Source organism: Cajanus cajan, chromosome 11, assembly GCF_000230855.2.
Source record: "Cajanus cajan strain Asha chromosome 11, NIPB_CcT2T_4, whole genome shotgun sequence".
NCBI lineage: Eukaryota > Viridiplantae > Streptophyta > Magnoliopsida > Fabales > Fabaceae > Cajanus > Cajanus cajan.
Genome location: NC_138527.1, coordinates 36,646,648 through 36,665,152, shown reverse-complemented (window position 1 = coordinate 36,665,152; position 18,505 = coordinate 36,646,648). Strand labels below are relative to the sequence as shown.

Below are 18,505 nucleotides of genomic sequence, written 5' to 3'. Positions count from 1 at the left end.
GTAGTCGGTTTTGACTACCACCTGGTGACTTTGGAAGTATGGTCGGAGACGCCGAGCTGCGGTGACGAGTGCCAGTGCCAGCTTCTCGATCATTTGGTATCGCTTCTCCGCGTCTAGGAGGACTCGACTGATGAAGTAGATCGGCGTCTGCACTTTTTGGTGCTCTTGCACTATAACTGCGCTGATGGCGCTTTCTGCTACGGCCAGGTAGAGGAGGAGGTCGGTTTTGTGATCCAGCCTCTGCAAGATCGGCGGAGTTGTGAGAAAGGTTTTGAAGCTTCGGAAAGCCTCTTCGCACTGATCCGTCCACTGAAAGTCTTCTGGCTTCCGTAGCAGGGTGAAGATCGGCCCTGCCTTTTCAGTGAGTTTGGGGATGAAACGGGACAGTGAGACTAATTGTCCGGCTAGGCATTGGACCTCTTTCACTGTTTGCGGACTCTGCATCTGGATGATGGCTTTACACTTCTCGGGGTTGGCCTCAATTCCTCGGCTAGTGATCATGAAACCGAGGAACTTGCCTCCCTGGACGCCGAAGACGCACTTATCCAGGTTGAGGCGCATGTTGTGCCTCCTAATTTGAGCGAACACCTCGGCGAGGTTGGAAGCGTGGTATGGGGCCGAGGTGGTCTTGACTACCATGTCGTCGATGTAGACCTCCATGTTTCGCCCGATCTGCTGGTGGAAAACCTTATCCATCAGCCGCTGGTAGGTTGCTCCTGCGTTTTTGAGGTCGAAGGGCATTACCTGATAGTAATAGTTGGCGTGGTCGGTAATGAAGGACGTATGCACCTCGTCGGGCGGGTACATGATTATCTGGTTATACCCGGAGTAGGCGTCAAGGAAACTGAGGAGGGCGTGTTTTGACGCTCCGTCGACCAGCCTGTCAATGCTCGGCAAAGGGTACGAGTCCTTGGGGCATGCTTTGTTCAAGTCGGTATAGTCAACGCACATGCGCCACTTCCCTGAGCTCTTCTTCACCAGGACTGCATTCGCCAACCATGTGGTGTATCTGACCTCACGGATGAAGCCAGCGTTCAATAATTTCTGTGTTTCGGTGATGATGGCCTCCCGCCTTTCACCGCCGACCTTTCTCTTCCTCTGGGCGACTGGCCTTGCCTCCTTGTGTATCGCTAACCTGTGACAGATGAAGTCAGCGTCTATACCTGGCATGTCAGCACTAGACCAGGCAAAGAGGTCGGCATTCTGGAGAATCTCTGCTTCGAGCTGTTGTTGCAAATCCGGGCTCAATTGCCTGCTCATCAAGCTCGTCAATGGGGCTTGGCCTCTCATCATGGGAGTCGGATCTCGGATCGAGATCGGTGATTTCCATGTGGGTGATGTGAGCCACGGTGGGGGGATCCTTCTTGCTTTGCTCGCCGGTCGAGGATATCTTTAGACTCTCGGCGTAGCACTGCCGAGCTGTCTTCTGATTTGCTTTGACGGAGATGATCTTACCGTCGCTTCCTGGGAACTTCATGGTGAGGTGTGGAGTGGACACTATTGCTCCAAGCTGATTCAACGTCGGCCTCCCAATGATGATGTTGTAGGAGGTGTTGGCTTCCACTAGGAGATATCGGACCATAATTCTCCTTGTGTCCGGAGAGGTTCCAAAGGTGGTCAGCAGGTCCACGTATCCCCGGGTGTGTACTCGCTCTCCTGCAAAACTGACTAGGAGCTCTGTGTGAGGTTGGATGAGAGAGTGGGGGATATCTAACCTGAGGAAGGTCGACCAATACAAGACATCTGTCGAGCTCCCCTAGTCTATCAGTGTCTTGTGCACCTCCCAATTGGCTACCTCCACGGCTATGACCATGGGATCATCCTGGTTGGGACTGACGTCGGCATAGCCGTTGTCGGTGAAGGTGATCAGCGGTGAACTTTGGTGCAAAGCCGAGGTAGCGGAATGGAAACTGCTGATATTGCGCAGGTGTCTCTTTCGGGCTGAACTGGTGGCACCTCCTCCTACGAAACCACCTACAATTGTATTAATTACTCCCCGTAGGGGAGCTGATCCTGTTTCTTGGCTTACCTCGGCTTGCACTGCTCCGCCGGCATTTTGCTGAGGGCCAGAGGGTTGGTCCGTGCGAGCTCTTGAACCGCGACCTCTACCTCGTCCTCGTCCACCATAGCCTCCTCGGTGACCCTGTTGTTGCTGGACATATTGGCCGAGGTGGCCTGCCTGGATGAGCTCTTCAATACGGTCTCGGAGTGTGCGACACTCCTTAGTGGTGTGACCGTGGTTCCTGTGGTACCGACAGTGTTTGGATTTGTCGGCACTGTTGGGGGTGTGACCTGGCGGTGGCAGGGTAAGCAGGTTGCTGTTAGTAGCCTCCTCCAGGATATGTACTCGGGGCGTGTTCAAGGGAGTGTAGAAGTCATATCTCCCCCTTCTGTTCGCCCTAGTCGACTTCTTGAACTGACTGTCATTATTGACTTTGACCTTGTCCTTGTGACCCTGTTCTGGCTTCATTGGTCCCTTTCCACGAACCTGATCACTGAATGCAGAGTGTTCCTCCATCTGGATGTAGCCCGCAACTCGGGTGCGGAGCTCGTCCATGTCGCGAGGAGCCTCACGACATAGGCTGTCGACCAATTGCTCGGGCTTGAGTGTCATGAGCATGGCATGGAGGGCGACCTCAGGATTCAGATTTCTGATCTTGACCGAGGTTGTGGCAAATCGCTCCATGAATGCCCGGAGTGGCTCTTTGTCGTTCTGTCTGAGACTGGCCAGGGCGACTGAAGTGATGTGGTGAGGCCGGCTCGTTGCATACTGTGCCGTGAATCGCCTGACCAGAGTGCTGATGCTGTCGATTGACTCAGCGGGAAGCTGGGTGTACCAGTTGAGCGCGACCCCCTTCAGTGAGGTCGGAAAAACCCTACACAAAATAACATCGTTCTTAGTGTAGAGGTTTACCTGTGTCGTATACAGGTCGATGTGCTCATCGGGGTCCGTCGTGCCATCATAGCGATCGAGGTGGAGAGGCTTCCACCCCTGGGGGAGTGGTGTCTCCATGATGCCGTCCACAAAGGGATGACGGCGGAAGGTTGCTTGACCCCCTATGACATGAGCTGGGGCCTTGCTGACTTCATGGGTCGACTTGTTCGTCGGAACATGAGACCGATGCGTGGTAGGTCGTGGAGTCGGTGCCCTAGTCGCAGTTTGGGACTGAGAGACCGAGTGTCCTTCTTCCTCGTGGAGGTTGCTCGCCTCAGGAGGATGATCAGAGGGGCGTCGAGGGAGCTAGGCGTGAATCCGCTCGTTTTCAACGCGTAGCGCCGCTAGGTCAGCTTCATTGGCGGTCCGCATCGCCGCTAGGTCGGTTTCGTGCTGGGCACGCATGTTTCGCAGATCGACGTCGTGTTGCTGTTGCATCTGTTCGACCTGGTCGATCAGTCTCCTCAATGTGGCTTCGTTGTCCATGGTAGTTGAGTGATCTGCGTCGTCTGTTGCGCGTCTGCTATGGCTTCTGGTGAATACCATAAGCGTGGCCGATAAGAGTTGTCTTGATCGGCCCCATGGTGGGCGCCAAATGTTCTTACTGGGAATTTGTCGTAGAGATGATCTTCCGAGTAAGATTGGTGAGCCTCCTTCGCTAGTACACTTGATGCTCCAAGATGGGGTGATACCTGCAAAAGAGACTCCGATGCTAAAGTTAGGGTTTGTATGAGTATATGTCTCGTATAACTAATGCACGTACCTTAGTGTGAATTAGGGTTGCGTTGGGCATTGGGCCTGAGATCAGTTGTGATCTAATTAGATAGCGGATCTTGTCTGGACCGAGATCTCCTCAGATCAGTTATGATCTGGTTAAGTGACGAGTTGACATCACGTAGCGCGTATCCGAGGTCGTCATGCGTTGCGATGCCGAGCTGGGAGCTCGACCTTGCAATAGGGAATAGGGATAGTACAATTTATAAAGTCAAAGGTAAAAAGTGGATTTCCAAATATCGTTGGTAATAATTAAGTTTGGAAATAATTATGATGGTAATACGAACTATTTTCACTAATAAATACTACCTCATTTTTCAAGAAAAATAAAATCAGAGTCTGCGGGTCAACTACATGCAATTGTGTATATAACTAAATCAGCATGCATGCGAAACTGGCTTTTATTTTCGGGTTCTTTTTTAATCGTTAATTTTCTTGGTTTTGGCTATTGAGAAGCGTGTAGAGTCATTTTTGGCCATGTCAAAACGACCTATCAGAATGCGACTCCAAATGTTGCATAAACCTTGATCTTGTGACTTGTGAGCACATTATAAGAAAGAGTTACGCTACACAGTGCCAAAAGGATCTCCGAATTATGATTCAAATTCTTAAAATATTAATATTTTTTAATAAATTTATTATAAAATAATTATTTATTTTAATATTTTATAATTTAAATTATTATTTTATTCATTCAAAGAGAATTTTGGCATTCACGTCTGGAAGCTGAATCATTTTTTTATAAGAAATAATTATACTACATAATTCGAAAGATCTCTGAATTATGGTCCGAATCCTTACGATGACATTATATCTATTATTAAAAATTATTTTTACTTATATTAAAAATTTAATATGTATTAATATATCATTAAAAAAATATAAATATAAACTATAATAACTCATAATATATATTATTTAATTTTATTTAAAATAATAAAATAGATTTATATCTATGTATATAATATTTATACTGACATGATTGTTTGAAATATATTTTATTATTAAAAAAATTCAATGTTATACATATTCGTTGAATATTCTCTTACTTGAGTATGATGACAAGTACAAATGTCTTCAAAGTTTTTTTTTTCTTCTTCTTTTTTTAAATAAAATACAAATTAACCACCAAATTACTGCTGACTAAGAATGAGATAGGCCAAAGCGTACTACTTCATTAAATTCTATTGTCCTGTCTATATTCCATCTATAAAATCACCTGTGATGTGTTGATTGGCTTGTTATGAATTGTTCTGATTTAATTAGGGATACCAAGTTTGACTATTTGAAAATGTAATTACTTTTACCAACTTGAAAGAGGAGTCTTGTCTCTTAATTTCTCTAGTATTTATATCTATTTATGCTTTATTCGATCTAATACTCAACCATCACATACACATGTATCAATTTTAAATTCATCATGTTTATTTATTTAAATAAATATATATTCTGTCAAAAAATATTATATTACTCATGCTTTTGTTATCTGATTTTAAAAAAATGTCTAATTATATTAAAGTAAATGAATAATTTAAACTATTAGGATTCATCTAATGATAAAGAGATCAAATTTTTAAGTTTTGGATTTTGTTATAGACAATATAATTCTTATCATAAAAAAAATGACTAGGTTTTATTATTATTTATTTTTATCAAATTACATTACTAGTTAAAAATGTATATATACTTCACTAAATCAGTGTTTAACCTATTGGTCCATTTTGGTGTAAAAATAAAAAAACTTACTGGTACATTTAAAGATAATTAAGCATATTAATATATTTAAAATATTTACTATATACACATTTGGGAATAAGTTCTTAAATTAAAGACAAACTTTTTAGTAAGAGTTTCGACGATGTGGTTTAGTTTAATTTTTAGCTTAAAAATCATTTGAACTAAATAAAAAAAAATTAAGCGTCGTTGAATTTAAATACTTATAAAAAAATTAACTTATCAATTCAGTTTGTTTTAACATCGGTCTGAAGAATAAAAGTTCTTATTTTAAAGATTCATATTTTGAGAAGGTTGAATATAGGTTAAAAAAATTACGATAAATAAATAAGTTAAATTCAAACTTTCAGTTTTTTTAAGTCAATATATTAAAACAAAATTTAAATTAACATAAATAAAATTTTCTTTAATCATTTAAAATTTTAAAATATTTTCATAAATACTAAACTCTAACTAAACGTTCTTATTAATTTATCTAAAAATAAAATTTTTATTTATATAATTTTCTTTCAAACATACTATGTTTAGAAATATGGTTATATTTCATTAGATTAACATTACCTAAATAATAATACTTACTTTATTTGGTGCATATTTAATTCATAAAAAAATCATATTTAAGTTTTTGAAATAATTATCTAGATAAAAAAACAGTTAAATGAAAAATAGTTGAGGAAAAAGGAAAATAAAATTCTGGTGGGTATTTGTGAACTTTTGTGTTTGGATGAGGAATTTTACAAATTCAAGGAATTTTAAATTCTTGGTATTTGAATTACTTTGATTTCAATTTCTATCATTCTTAAAATATTTTGTTTGGATGAGTCAATTCAAATTTCTTAAATTTTAAATTGTTAGGTTGAATATGATAATTTGATTTCATCATAGTAAAATTGATTTTAAAAATATATTTATATGTTGAGATTTTTAAATTAAATTTTATAAAAATAAATATTAATCCATTTTTAAATATTTAATAATTTTAAAAATTAATATTAGATAATATTTAATAATTTTAAAAATTAATATAAGATAATATTTAATAATTTTAAAAATATTTTTGAATATTCAATAATTAAAAGAATGAAGAGATAAGATAAAATATATAGGTGAAATAACAAAAACAAATATGAGGAATTTCAAATTCTTCCATTTTTGAGAGAATTTGAAATTCTACTATTTTAAGGAAATTTACAAATGCTTGGATTTCAAATTCTTTATAAATTCCTCATCCAAACTAAGCATTTCACCTCAAGAAATTTGAAATTCTTCAAATAAATGAATTACCCTATATAAATTCCTCATCCAAACACACTATTAACTTTTTTTGTGGTCATTGTGTTTTTTATTTTTCCCATTACTGATCGTGCTGTCAAAACGACCCCTAGTCCTAGTAGTGCGATTAAAAAGAAGGTTTTATGGTTTGGTAGGCCCATTGGCCCACGTTTTCTAATCTGAGAGGATAAGGATTAGGCAGATGATAGACACACCTCCACTCTTGTATAAACACACCCCCTTTTTAAAAAAAATATAAAAATGTCTAAATTATCCTTAAAATAAAATAAAATTCCTAAATTTACACCCCCTTTCCCACATCCCACACCCCCTTCCCCGCACCCTCACACTCCACATCCTCCTTCTTCCTAAAGTGACAAACATTGTAGTCCGCAATTGCACCCCTATTTTCTCTACAGTGGCCAGTTTCTATTGTTCCCCAGAAGTACGAGACCCGCCCCAATTGCGGCGAGCGTGGCTGCTGGCACACGCATTGCACAGAAAAAGTGTTCACCATGGATTTGTCGATGAACACTATTTGTTTGAAATATAGTACAATTGTGGAAATAGCAAACCTGTGCAGTGTGTCCTTTCTTATTACGGAGTCGCGAGAGGTCGACGTCATTGAATGTCATGTTGTTGATGAAAAGCTGGGCTTGGTGGTCATCCCCGCAGGCCCCAATAATTCCGGTGGAAATTCTGAAACCGCGAGTGAGTCCGCGAATTGTGTTGGCGACGCTGCCACCGGTGAGAGTTTTGATTGAAGAATTGGATTTAAGCTCCTTCAGTATGTATTCGAGTTCTTCAATGACAACCTATATGAAGAGGGAATTGAGTTAAGCGCATTATAATTAGTGATTAAGGGAAGAGAAAGGAAAGACGTAATTGAAAGAGAGAGAAAACAGACAGGGATGGAGCCACCGCGATCGCCGGGAATCTGGTGGAAGGGGGTGTGAGGGTGCGGGGGAGGGGGAAGGGGGGTGTGAGGTGCGGGAAGGGGGTGTAAATTTAAGAATTTTATTTTATTTTAAGGATAATTTAGACATTTTATATATTTTTTTTTAAAAGGGAAGTGTGTTTATACGAGAGTGGAGGTGTGTTTATCATCTGCCTGAGGATTAAGGATTAGAAGCAAAAGCCCATATTCCCGAATAAACCTTAGACAGAGCCGCGGTGGGCCCCCATTATTGTATTTACTTAATTTTATCCTCATTTAAAAATTTAATCTTGTATTTGCTCCACAATAAAAAGCATCTTCATTTATTCCAAGACCAGATGCGGAAAAGAAATATTTTAATTATCCGATGAGCAAGTTTCAATTTGCTGTGTGTGCCCACTTTGGGCGGAATGCGGGCCCCACGCTGACGTGGATAGCTTGGAACAAACACTCAGCGCCGAAGCCAAAACACTCATTAGTACCTGCAAAGAGTGCCCAACCAGATTTAAAAAAAAAAAAAAACGACTCAGAACTCAGAAAAGTGTTTTCCGTCAACTGAATCTCCGTCTTCGTGCGTTCTTTCTTCTCTCGCTTCGTTCTTCGCGATCGCTCGGTGCTGATCGCGCTCATGGTGATCGAGCACGACATTGAGAGCTGCGGGAGCAGGGCGGTGCAGTCGTCGCACGCTAACCCTCGCCACCACCGGCAGAAGCTGGAGGTGTACAATGAGGTGCTGCGGCGGATTCAGGACTCCGATTGCGAGGAGGCGCACGTTCCCGGCTTCGACGATCAGCTTTGGCTTCACTTCAATCGTCTTCCCGCTAGGTCTTTCACCACGCTTCCGAATTGACTGACTAGTTAATTAATTGACCTCGCTGCTTGCGTTTTGCCTTTCAGATTTGGTTCTTTATTTTTCGGAAACTGCTGAAAATGATTCACAGGGAATTTCTGTCTATTGTCTTGTGTTTTTGTATATTCCTGCTTGTTTTTGCAATTCGACTGTTTTCCTTGTTATTTTGAACTCGAAATGAGAAGAAGTTGAAGGAGGAGGAAAATAGCTGAGTGATTTTTTTTTGCCTTTTTTTTTTTTTTTTTTTTTTACTTTACCTTTGTAAGTGGATTTGCCAGAGTGGTTTTTGTACGAGTCTCCTGGTTGGTCACTGTGATTGCTACTACATAGGTACGCGTTGGATGTGAATGTGGAGAGGGCGGAAGATGTTCTAGCTCATAAGAAATTGCTCAAGTTGGCGGAGGACCCTGCTACTCGACCAGCATTTCAAGTTCGCTTGGTGCAGGTAATTTGTAAACACGTAAATAAAGACTAAAAGTACACGGTTATTTATTAAAGTTCTTTAGTTTGTATTTTTACTAGTTTTTATACGGTTAATTTTTAATTAATAAACCAAATATAGAAAAGTAACTTCCTCATCTTAAGATTCCTGCCAAAGTAAAAACATTAAGTGGTGTTGCGTCTAATCCTCAAACTTCAATGCCTTGGTTTGAATTTTGGATTTGTAAGAATAGTTAATTTTCATTATTATTTTTTATTATTTAAAAATTTAAGGGTAAAACAGTTCAAAAATTGTGTACGCAAAAATAAGGAATCGTTTTTTTTATATAGATATAGAATAGATAAAGGTTGTTGAAAATGCATGGAAATGTTTTTTCCTTGATTGCACTGTCGATAACTGCTAGCTGTTATTGACATAAAATTTGGAACTACGGAATCAGCAACTTTATAGAAAATGACACATACGGATTAATTCATTATACTTTCATCCTTAATGCAGGTATATCCTTTTGGTGGTGCAAATTATGTTGATTCCATGCATTCAGATCCTTCTGAGAAAGAAGATGCACAAAGTTCTTTTAACTATTCTTTAAAACAGGGGTAGGCTCTTGTATTTTCGTATCAGTTTTATTTCTATCCTTGCGGTAGTTCAATAAGAATGATCGTTTTTATTATCCAAGCTCTTGTTATTATGCTTTCATTCATGCCATTTATTTATTTTTTAATCTCATTCCTTTGTCTCTCTCTTGGGCAAAACAGGATTCATCCACCACCTACATTTGGTTCATCCTCTAATCTTGAAGCTCTTGCACTTCAAACAACTAAAAATAGCATTGAAGATGGGGGAAGTGCTATGAGTGTGACACCATATTTTCACCGGTAATAAATTCACTATTTTGGAATGTTATTCTTAATGTAAAGATATTATGAATGGGCTTGCTCTCTTCAACTTCAGTTAGTATTGCTAAAAAGTGTCTTACGTAGAAACATGTATTTTATGATTAGGTTGGTATATAGATTAGGATAAAATCTCACACTTTGAAGATAGTATTTCCCAAGTGCAAGTTTATTGGTTTTTTATTTTTTGTTCTAGTTTTAGAAAGTGAGGTTGGAGAATATTTAATTTTGGTATTAGGCATTTTCATCTTTTCACAATTATGTGGTCATCATTGAAGTATGATGTATAGAAAAAACAAATTGAAGAATCAGTCAATAGGGGTGTGTGTGTCGTGTGTATTGACAAGGTTTTTAGATTGTAAAGACCCTCCATATTGAATTTCTCTTGGGGTAGCATGCCTTCTTGTTTCCATTAGCGTATAGCAGTTACTAAATATATTAATGTTTAAAATTCTAACTAGTGCTAATCTTTTCACTTACTATATTTTAGGCCAATGCACGAGATTACCTTTTCAACAATTGACAAGCCTAAACTCCTTAGTCAGGTGGTTAATTCTGACTTGATTTTAAATTTTTTTAATACTTTTGTATATGGTGCTTTTGAATTATTAAGTGATATTATTGTATTTAATCATCATTATATTTTCTTTTCTGTAGTATTATTCAACTTCCAACATGATAATAAACAATATCTCTTGCGTTTCTGTGTCATCAATTAGGTCAGAGCACTTCTTGCAATGCAGGAAGTAATTCTGGATTGTAGTATCTTTTATATCAACTATGAGCAAATTTCTTGCCAGTTGATGTGGTTGCTGTCAAACTAAAATTATATATAGAGTTTTTTTTTTGTAAAGTACTAAAAGTTGTAATTTTGCCCAAGTATTTTTTTTTTTTTTTTTCATGCAGCTTAGATTGGGAATTTCTGAAGGTAAAAATGTATAAGAAACAACAAAATTATGCACAAATGATTATCGTAATCTTTTCAGTTGTCACCTCTTAACATTTTCTGTAATCATAACTTTTTAAACTCTAATGTGGTTGCACTCTTGTCTATATAATTTATTGTATAATATGAAATGCTAAAGAAGAGTGTTTTACTTTAACTATTTTTTCTTGGGGGTGAGAGTGTTGATGATTACTTTGGCTTATTTCAATTGCTCTTTTATGCTTTGAAAAAAGGGAAATTTCATTTATGTTGAAAGCTATAATTATTTGCAAAATCTGTGGCTAACTCAAATGGATATTCATTGCACAAGGATAAAATTATTTGGTGTTCTTAAGCGAGTTTAATTTTGATGCATTATCAATGTAAAAATGTTTTTCACTGTCTCATGATGAGTTATCACATCACTAGATGAATTTGATAATGTTAAAGACTTACATGAGGTGTCAAATTCGTTACATGATATGACAATGTAAAACTTTTTACATTATCAATGGATTAAAATAAAATACTTCAATTATAAGATAGAACAATTGTGCTTTACATTATGGGCTGTATGTCACCCATTACTATGCATTGCAGTTAACTTCAATACTTGGTGAGATGGGACTGAATATTCAAGAAGCTCATGCATTTTCCACCACGGATGGATTTTCTCTGGATGTCTTTGTCGTTGAGGGATGGCCTAATGAGGTAGGAAGAACGTAGCTAAGCAATGGCCTCATAAAATCACTAGCAAGTGTTTTGGGAAACAGAGGGACTTTATGTATACCTTGACCAACTTCTTGCTATGAGTATGGTTTGCAATTTTGAATTTGTAAAAAGATATATAATACCTTACTTTAACTTCTCATCTTTTCATGGCGTGTTTACCTTTTCATTTTAGTAGATAATATGTGATTACTAGTGTTGTCTCTGGGGCATTTCTGACAATCATGTTGTATGGATATGAATAGATAAATATGACGATTATGACAAATTTTGAACATAGTGGGGTTTGTTATGAAATAGTATGCTTAATTAATTTATTATTGCTTTCTAAAACTGATATTAACAAAACAGAATTGTTGCAGTGCAACACATATCTTCAGCCAACAAAATTTAAAACATTCCAATTTAAGCCAAGATGAAGTATACACAATAATTCCAAATCATGGCCAACAAAGAGATTTACAGTTATTTTATAAAAAAGAGCAAATATATATATATATATATATATATATATATATATATATAGAGAGAGAGAGAGAGAGAGAGAGAGAGAGAGGACTGATCATGATGCAAGGGATGGTGCTAGCTGATGCCCCGCCCAATACTAGCCAAAGCACAACTGTTGCTGCTGGATGTAGGGGCCAAATTACCAACATCTGATCTCATGTAAGGTACCTGTTATGTAGCACTAAGGAAGAGGGCTTAGTTACATCATTATCCAATAAAAAGAGGCCTGTTCAATTATAAGTAAGATTGTGGCTGCCATTGATTTTTTGGATCTACTGGTGCATTTTTGGCACATTTCAAAGCCATGTCTCAAATGTTTCAGATAAAATTAACGTAGAAAAAGGATCACGATAATTGTATCTTCCATATTTATAGGATCTTTCTTCTGTTAATGTCTTGTGTGTATGCTTCATATGCATTAGCTGGTAAAAATAATGAAATTGTTATAGCAATAAAATATTAGAGGAAGGTTTGAGGAATCTTTTTGTCAACATTGAAATTGACACGTTACATTTTGTTGAGTTCTCTTTTTGTCTGCTTTCTTTTCTCTTTTCTACTTCTTTTGTTTAATGTAATGGCTCCTAGCAAGAGTGGTGGCTGTCATGTAAATTTATCAGGATTTTGAATTTTTTGCCTTTCTATCCATTGATTTTGTTGCATCATTACATGCAATTCTTACATGTTCATAATATTTTTTTCCCTGTTTTATCTAATATTTGATTTTTATTTGTATAATTCTTTTGTTTTTCCAATTATACTATCTGGATCCAAACTTCTTGTATCCATCGATTTTTTCTTTTTGCCATTAGGAAACTGAGGAGCTCAAAGGTGTGTTGGAAAAGGAAATTTTAAAGGTTAAGGTATATTCTCCTTTTTAATCACTTTTTCGAGATATAATACAAAAACCTTTCACGTGTCTTCACTTAACACCTTATGTTTTTGGGATAGAGAGTGCTCATGACAATTTCAAAATACTAAGTCCTATATTTTTTTGGAAATATCTTAATTTTTTTGCTAGTTGCTTTAAACCTTGATAAAATGGCACCTATTCAAGATTAAGCAGGGTATATGAGATTATTGTAGTTTTTTTTTCCTTAAAGAAAGGAACTGGTATTAATTTGGACTACATTTGAATAATGGAAACATCTGGTAAAATTAATATTTCTTTGCACTCATGTTTCATGCAGACGACAAAATTTTGTTTCTCATTCTGTTAAAGACTTGTTGATATAAACTTCCTTATCTTTTTTCCAGGACCAATGCATGTCAAATCAGGGCATGCATTATGCTGCCAATGAACAATACCAGGCAAGGGTGGAACCCTCCCCTCATTTCATTCAAATACCATCTGATGGAGCTGATGTCTGGGAAATTGATACCAATCAGCTGAAATATGAAAACAAAGTTGGCTCTGGGTCATTTGGTGACTTGTGAGTTGTTGATGTTTGATGTATATTTGAACTGTACATATCTTTTTAACTGATGTCTCTCTCTATGCATTTCTTTAAAATTCTTTAGGTACAGAGGCACATATTGCAGTCAAGATGTGGCTATTAAAGTTCTTAAGCCTGAGCGCATAAGTACAGATATGCTGAGAGAATTTGCACAGGAAGTTTATATCATGAGGTTTGTTTGCATCATTGAATGTAACTCTGGAACTTCTATTTCCCATTTACAGTGATGTTTGTTTCTCGCTTTTCTGCCTTGTGCTGGAGCTTCCTCTTTCCAGTTTACAATTGTTCATTTTGTATTATGTTAGACTATAATCTGGCTTGCACGACCTATAACTATGATGGATGAATGAAAGTGGTGGGCTTGATGTTGTTTGATAAATTATCTGGATATATTGTGCTATTTATAGTGGTTTATTGTCCATTGAGGATATGCTTTTCTTATTATTCCCCAGACTTGAAAATATGAACTGGTCAGCCATTACACTTCTGGTTAGATCTTTTCTGTCTTATTTCTTCATTTTTATCTCAGTTTGGAAACCAATAAACCCTGGCAGCTTGATACAATCTTATTGCTCCTATTCCAAAAGAGACTTTCTAAAGCTCTTTTACATTCATGCACACACATGCTAAGTTGTGTTACCTACACTGCTGCTCGATTATTTAATGTAAACCAAACTCTAGCTGTAATTTAATTTTGTATGGTTCTAAAAGAAACCCACATTTTAGTTATATGATTTCAATTTTTATGGCAGACTGATTCCATGAAAATTGGCATCATAGACTGTTAAAATGTATGGATCAATTGATTAATAAATTTTGGCTTAATTGCAATCACAAGAACTTCTTTAAAGAAAAACTGTCTGACTTATTTTCTAGACCATTCCAGGAAAGATTATATTAACTAAAAAGTCTCAATTTCAGATATTCATTACATCAAATGCTTTTGAAAATATCTAATAATATTTCAATCTTAAAAATTTCACTACTTTGTTTAACAGTCTATTTATCCTAGTTTGTCAGTATTAGTGATTACTGATTGGTGATATGGTATTGTTGCAGTCCTGAGTAATCATTCTCCCTTTACCAACTCTTGTTTATCTTGGATTGCAGGAAGATTCGACACAAGAATGTTGTTCAGTTCATTGGCGCGTGTACTAGGCCCCCAAGTCTTTGCATTGTTACTGGTAAATAGGAGAGAATCCTTAGAATTTTTTGTCATATTTATATTTCATGGAATTTGTTTGTTTAGAGGGTGAGCTTGGTTTAATGATAATGTTACTGCATTATAACTTGGTGATCATGGATTTTAAACAACCTCTCTGCTTATGGCTGAGGCTACCTACATTTTGACTCTCCCCGCACCCTTAATGGTGGAAGCCCTGTGCACATGCCTTCCTGTTATATTTATGTTGTTTATTTTTGTAAGTTATGCTAGCTTTCAAATCTGTATAATATCTCTGTTAACCTATATATGTTTTATCAAGTAATTTAATTTCTAAGATGATTCTGGGTGCCATATTCAGTCACATGATAATACAATTTTTGCTTATGTACTCATGTTTATGACTTTATCAGAGTTTATGTCTAGGGGAAGCTTATATGACTTTCTGCACAAACAAAGAGGTGTATTTAAGCTTCCATCATTGCTAAAAGTAGCAATTGATGTTTCCAAGGGAATGAACTATTTGCACCAAAATAATATAATTCACAGGGACCTCAAGACTGCCAATCTTCTGATGGATGAAAATGAAGTAAGAGGATTCCATGAATGCACACATTGATACTGTCTGTTGCATTTTCAGTGTTATCGGTCTATGTTTTGCTGCTCTCTGTATGTAATATTTGGTTAATGGAGTCCACTACTTTTAAGTTTATTATCCTGAGATGCTATCGTAGTCTTAATATTTCATTCTTACCTCAAAAGAAAAGAGATTAGTTTATCTATTCAAGGTATTATATGTTGAATCTGGGATTTAACTCCTTTAAAGTAAATGAGTACACTTCAGTGAATAAAGAACAGTTATAGTCATTGATTAAAAAATCAATGGTTGAAATTTCGGGGACTTATTTATCAAGCTATGAAGTTGTTAATCAATGGCTATAACTGCACTTTAACTTCTAAGGTCAACTACATCCCTTTAGAGGAGAGCCAAATGCTTGAATCTAAAGGCTACTAGCCTTTGCTTATGTCTCCCCATTTTCTCCTATATACTAGTTTGCATCTATTTGGTCCCCATATTTATTGATGAATGAAAATTGATTGTCATCTTGAAACACAAGAACCACTGTAGTTTATAATTTGTATAAGTTCAAGATGGGTATTTGTGTGATGCAGAACTCTTGTCAGCATTCAGTAAAATATGTACAAAGATATCAGAGGAAAACAATAGTTTTTCTAGAAGAATTAAAGTATCACTAAAATTATCATTTTATTTGTACTCAAGTAGCATGTTGTTCCTCAATAGGTGGTCAAGGTTGCTGATTTTGGGGTTGCCAGAGTGCAAACTCAGTCTGGAGTGATGACAGCTGAAACTGGAACATACCGTTGGATGGCTCCTGAGGTATGGATTTTCTTGGACTTCACGTTACTTCCTGATTGATTTTTTGGGTGACATCATTGATCAATGGTTCAAAACTAATTCTGGATCAGTATTTGTTCATGGTACATTTTTGTTCTGGCTGGTTGAAAAGTGAGAAATATGGTTATGGACAAGGAAAATAGAGAACCATTTTTTTATTTGTTGTTTGGTGAGGGGAAGGTGAGCTTAAGTGTAAGCAAGGCACATCCTATGTGGAATTCAGTTCTGAGTTCAAGCCATCCTGAGAAGCTGATCCACTTGAGTTGATGTTCTTGGTTACGATTGAAATATCTTAGTCCATAGTGAAGAAGAATTTTAAACTAGTAGAATATATACTCGTTTGGGTTGATGTTAATATTTTGTCATATTGATATTGAATTTATTTTATTTGGGTATTTAACTATGATTTTATTTCGGTTTTATCTCTTTTATTTTTTAAATTTCATGAAGATTAAAAAAGATAGATGAAATTTGTTTTCTTTCATGCATTTCTTTACAAATCATGCAGTGCTTTGATGCTTATTCCTCTGTTCCATTCTCATTTTCATCTTTATTAAACATGCCTTTAATATATGGACTTTAAAGTGGTTACATGATTATCATATTTGCTTTATTTACTGATTTTATTTTAAATTTAGCCGTTAATGATACTTCAGATCCCTGTCCATTGATTTAATTTTTACTTGAAGGTCATTGAACACAAACCATATGACCAGAAGGCAGATGTTTTCAGTTTCGGAATAGCTCTTTGGGAGCTTTTAACTGGAGAAGTGAGTACTTTCATGCCTGGCAGGGCTTTGCTGCATTTATCATTTAGCCTGTTTGAATACAATGGAAAAGTATTTTTGAGAGTTTTTCTGCTGAAAATAAAGAATTAGTTTTCAGTAGAGAAGTTCTTGAAAACACTTTTAACCTTGCATCCAAACATGCTTTTATTCTGTTTTTGTCTCAATCGATGATCAGTTTCTATCACTCCTATCTCATTGTATGTGCTATTTTTGTAACCAGCTACCTTACTCTTGCTTGACCCCATTACAAGCAGCAGTTGGCGTGGTGCAGAAGGTTGTTACTCTTGCTCTTTTTGCAAATAATTTCATCGTAAATAATTTTCTTGCCTATGGATGATGATTCTACGTGGCTTGAATTGCTATTTAGGGCCTACGGCCTACAATCCCCAAAAATACACACCCAAGACTTTCTGAACTGCTTCAGCGGTGCTGGCAACAAGATCCAACCCTGAGACCAAATTTCTCCGAAATAATAGAAATTCTTCAGCAGATAGCAAAAGAGGTAAATTATTGCTGAAATTTAAAACCCAACACAAAGTTGGACCTATTAAGCAACTTTCAGTTTCCTTTTTCTACCAGGTCAATGATCACAAAGATAAGTCATCCCATGGCTTTCTCTCAGCTCTTAGAAGGGCCCATCATTGACGTCGATATTTATATAAGAGGATCACACGACAGTATAGCCTTTTTGTCCTGTATAGTAGTCTGACCCAAGATCTTTTGCGTTGGTTGTTTCTGCTCTTGAAAGATTTCGTTGTATTGTATTATTGCCTTAAATTTCTCTAACAGTCGTCGCCTTTCTCCCGTTTGTCTACTCAACTTATTCGCCTTGAATAGGATGGATGCAAGATTAGTGAAAGTCGAAAATTCAAGGTATCATTTCATACTAAATTTTTGCACATTTTATTCCATGCTTTTTGAATGGGAGCCTTTTCGATGCACTCCCCTGTATCCAAACCCTTGAAATTGACTAGTAGAGGCGTTATATGTTGAGACTTTAGATGTACAAGGCTTAACTGTAATAAAATTGGCATGTACTATCATGCAATTTGATTCCAGAAGTATTCAGGCACAAGTACTCGGCATATTTTCTTTTAATGACAAAATATAGATTTTTATATACCGTTGGTCTAAAAATTCTTACATTGTCAATAAAAAAATTATTGTTGGCATAACTTTAAAAATAATTATTGTATAAATCAATAAAATTATTATATATGCTGGTTTGTGATTGGATAATTGGATAAAAATATTTACAAATTAATTTTTGGTCAACCAGTGATAATGATCATAAAAACAGAATCTGCTTCCCATTCCAGTGTATTTACAAATTATTTTTTGGTTAATAAGTGATAATGATCATAGAAACTGAATCTGCTCCTTTCCAGTGAATCGTAGTGAACCAGTGCTAGCTTACCAATTCGAGATGCTTTTGCTAATTCGTTTTCTCCAATTCCCTCTGAATTTGTGAAAGCAACGAGCTAAAAACATCGCGAGTATTTCCAAACTTTTGTGAATTGGTTCTCTCCGATTCCCTATGAATTAGTGTAAGCAACGAACTAAAAAACATCACGAGTAGTTCAACCTTGAAACATTCCAGGAACATCAATGACCCAGCTAGCTGGAGAGAGATAATGCTTTTGAAAGGAGGAAACGTTAAGAAGGACAGTGTCTCGACAAATG

At 36.7% G+C, this 18,505-nt stretch overlaps 2 protein-coding genes across 3 annotated transcripts; one reads left to right on the top strand and one right to left on the bottom strand.

Moving 5' to 3' along the window:
* Positions 1 to 1,756: 1,756 nt before the first annotated feature.
* On the bottom strand, positions 1,757 to 7,340 carry LOC145953523 (uncharacterized). The gene is made up of 2 exons (XM_083067499.1): positions 7,021 to 7,340; positions 1,757 to 2,876 (listed from the first exon to the last, which is right to left on the bottom strand). Exons 1-2 carry the CDS (start codon positions 7,338 to 7,340, stop codon positions 1,757 to 1,759), a joined length of 1,440 nt encoding a protein of 479 aa, XP_082923625.1.
* An 802-nt stretch (positions 7,341 to 8,142) lies between these two features.
* Positions 8,143 to 17,883, top strand: STY17 (ACT-like protein tyrosine kinase family protein). Of its 2 annotated transcripts, none has more exons than XM_083066497.1 (16): positions 8,143 to 8,477; positions 8,833 to 8,947; positions 9,443 to 9,543; positions 9,703 to 9,822; positions 10,331 to 10,385; positions 11,366 to 11,476; positions 12,811 to 12,855; positions 13,256 to 13,431; positions 13,520 to 13,627; positions 14,566 to 14,639; positions 15,031 to 15,206; positions 15,921 to 16,016; positions 16,724 to 16,804; positions 17,043 to 17,096; positions 17,190 to 17,324; positions 17,402 to 17,883. In XM_083066497.1, exons 1-16 carry the CDS (start codon positions 8,281 to 8,283, stop codon positions 17,465 to 17,467), a joined length of 1,710 nt encoding a protein of 569 aa, XP_082922623.1. In that variant the 5' UTR covers positions 8,143 to 8,280; the 3' UTR covers positions 17,468 to 17,883. The 2 variants fall into 2 exon arrangements, with proteins under 2 accessions (XP_082922623.1, XP_020216293.2); XM_020360704.3 differs by having other exon boundaries at positions 12,811 to 12,861.
* Positions 17,884 to 18,505: the final 622 nt, after the last annotated feature.

What these genes read in the sequence shown, in the direction of transcription:
- STY17 (XM_020360704.3), top strand. Translation starts at nt 8,281, where the DNA reads ATGGTGATCGAGCACGACATTGAGAGCTGCGGGAGCAGGGCGGTGCAG. An exon ending in TTGAGGGATGGCCTAATGAG is followed by an intron (nt 11,477 to 12,810) that starts GTAGGAAGAACG and finishes TTTTGCCATTAG; the next exon opens with GAAACTGAGGAGCTCAAAGG. An exon ending in TCTGGGTCATTTGGTGACTT is followed by an intron (nt 13,432 to 13,519) that starts GTGAGTTGTTGA and finishes AAAATTCTTTAG; the next exon opens with GTACAGAGGCACATATTGCA.
- LOC145953523 (XM_083067499.1), bottom strand. Translation starts at nt 7,340, where the DNA reads ATGACGTCGACCTCTCGCGACTCCGTAATAAGAAAGGACACACTGCAC. An exon ending in TGGGATGTGGGAAAGGGGGT is followed by an intron (nt 2,877 to 7,020) that starts GTAAATTTAGGA and finishes TATTTTGTGTAG; the next exon opens with GGTTTTTCCGACCTCACTGA.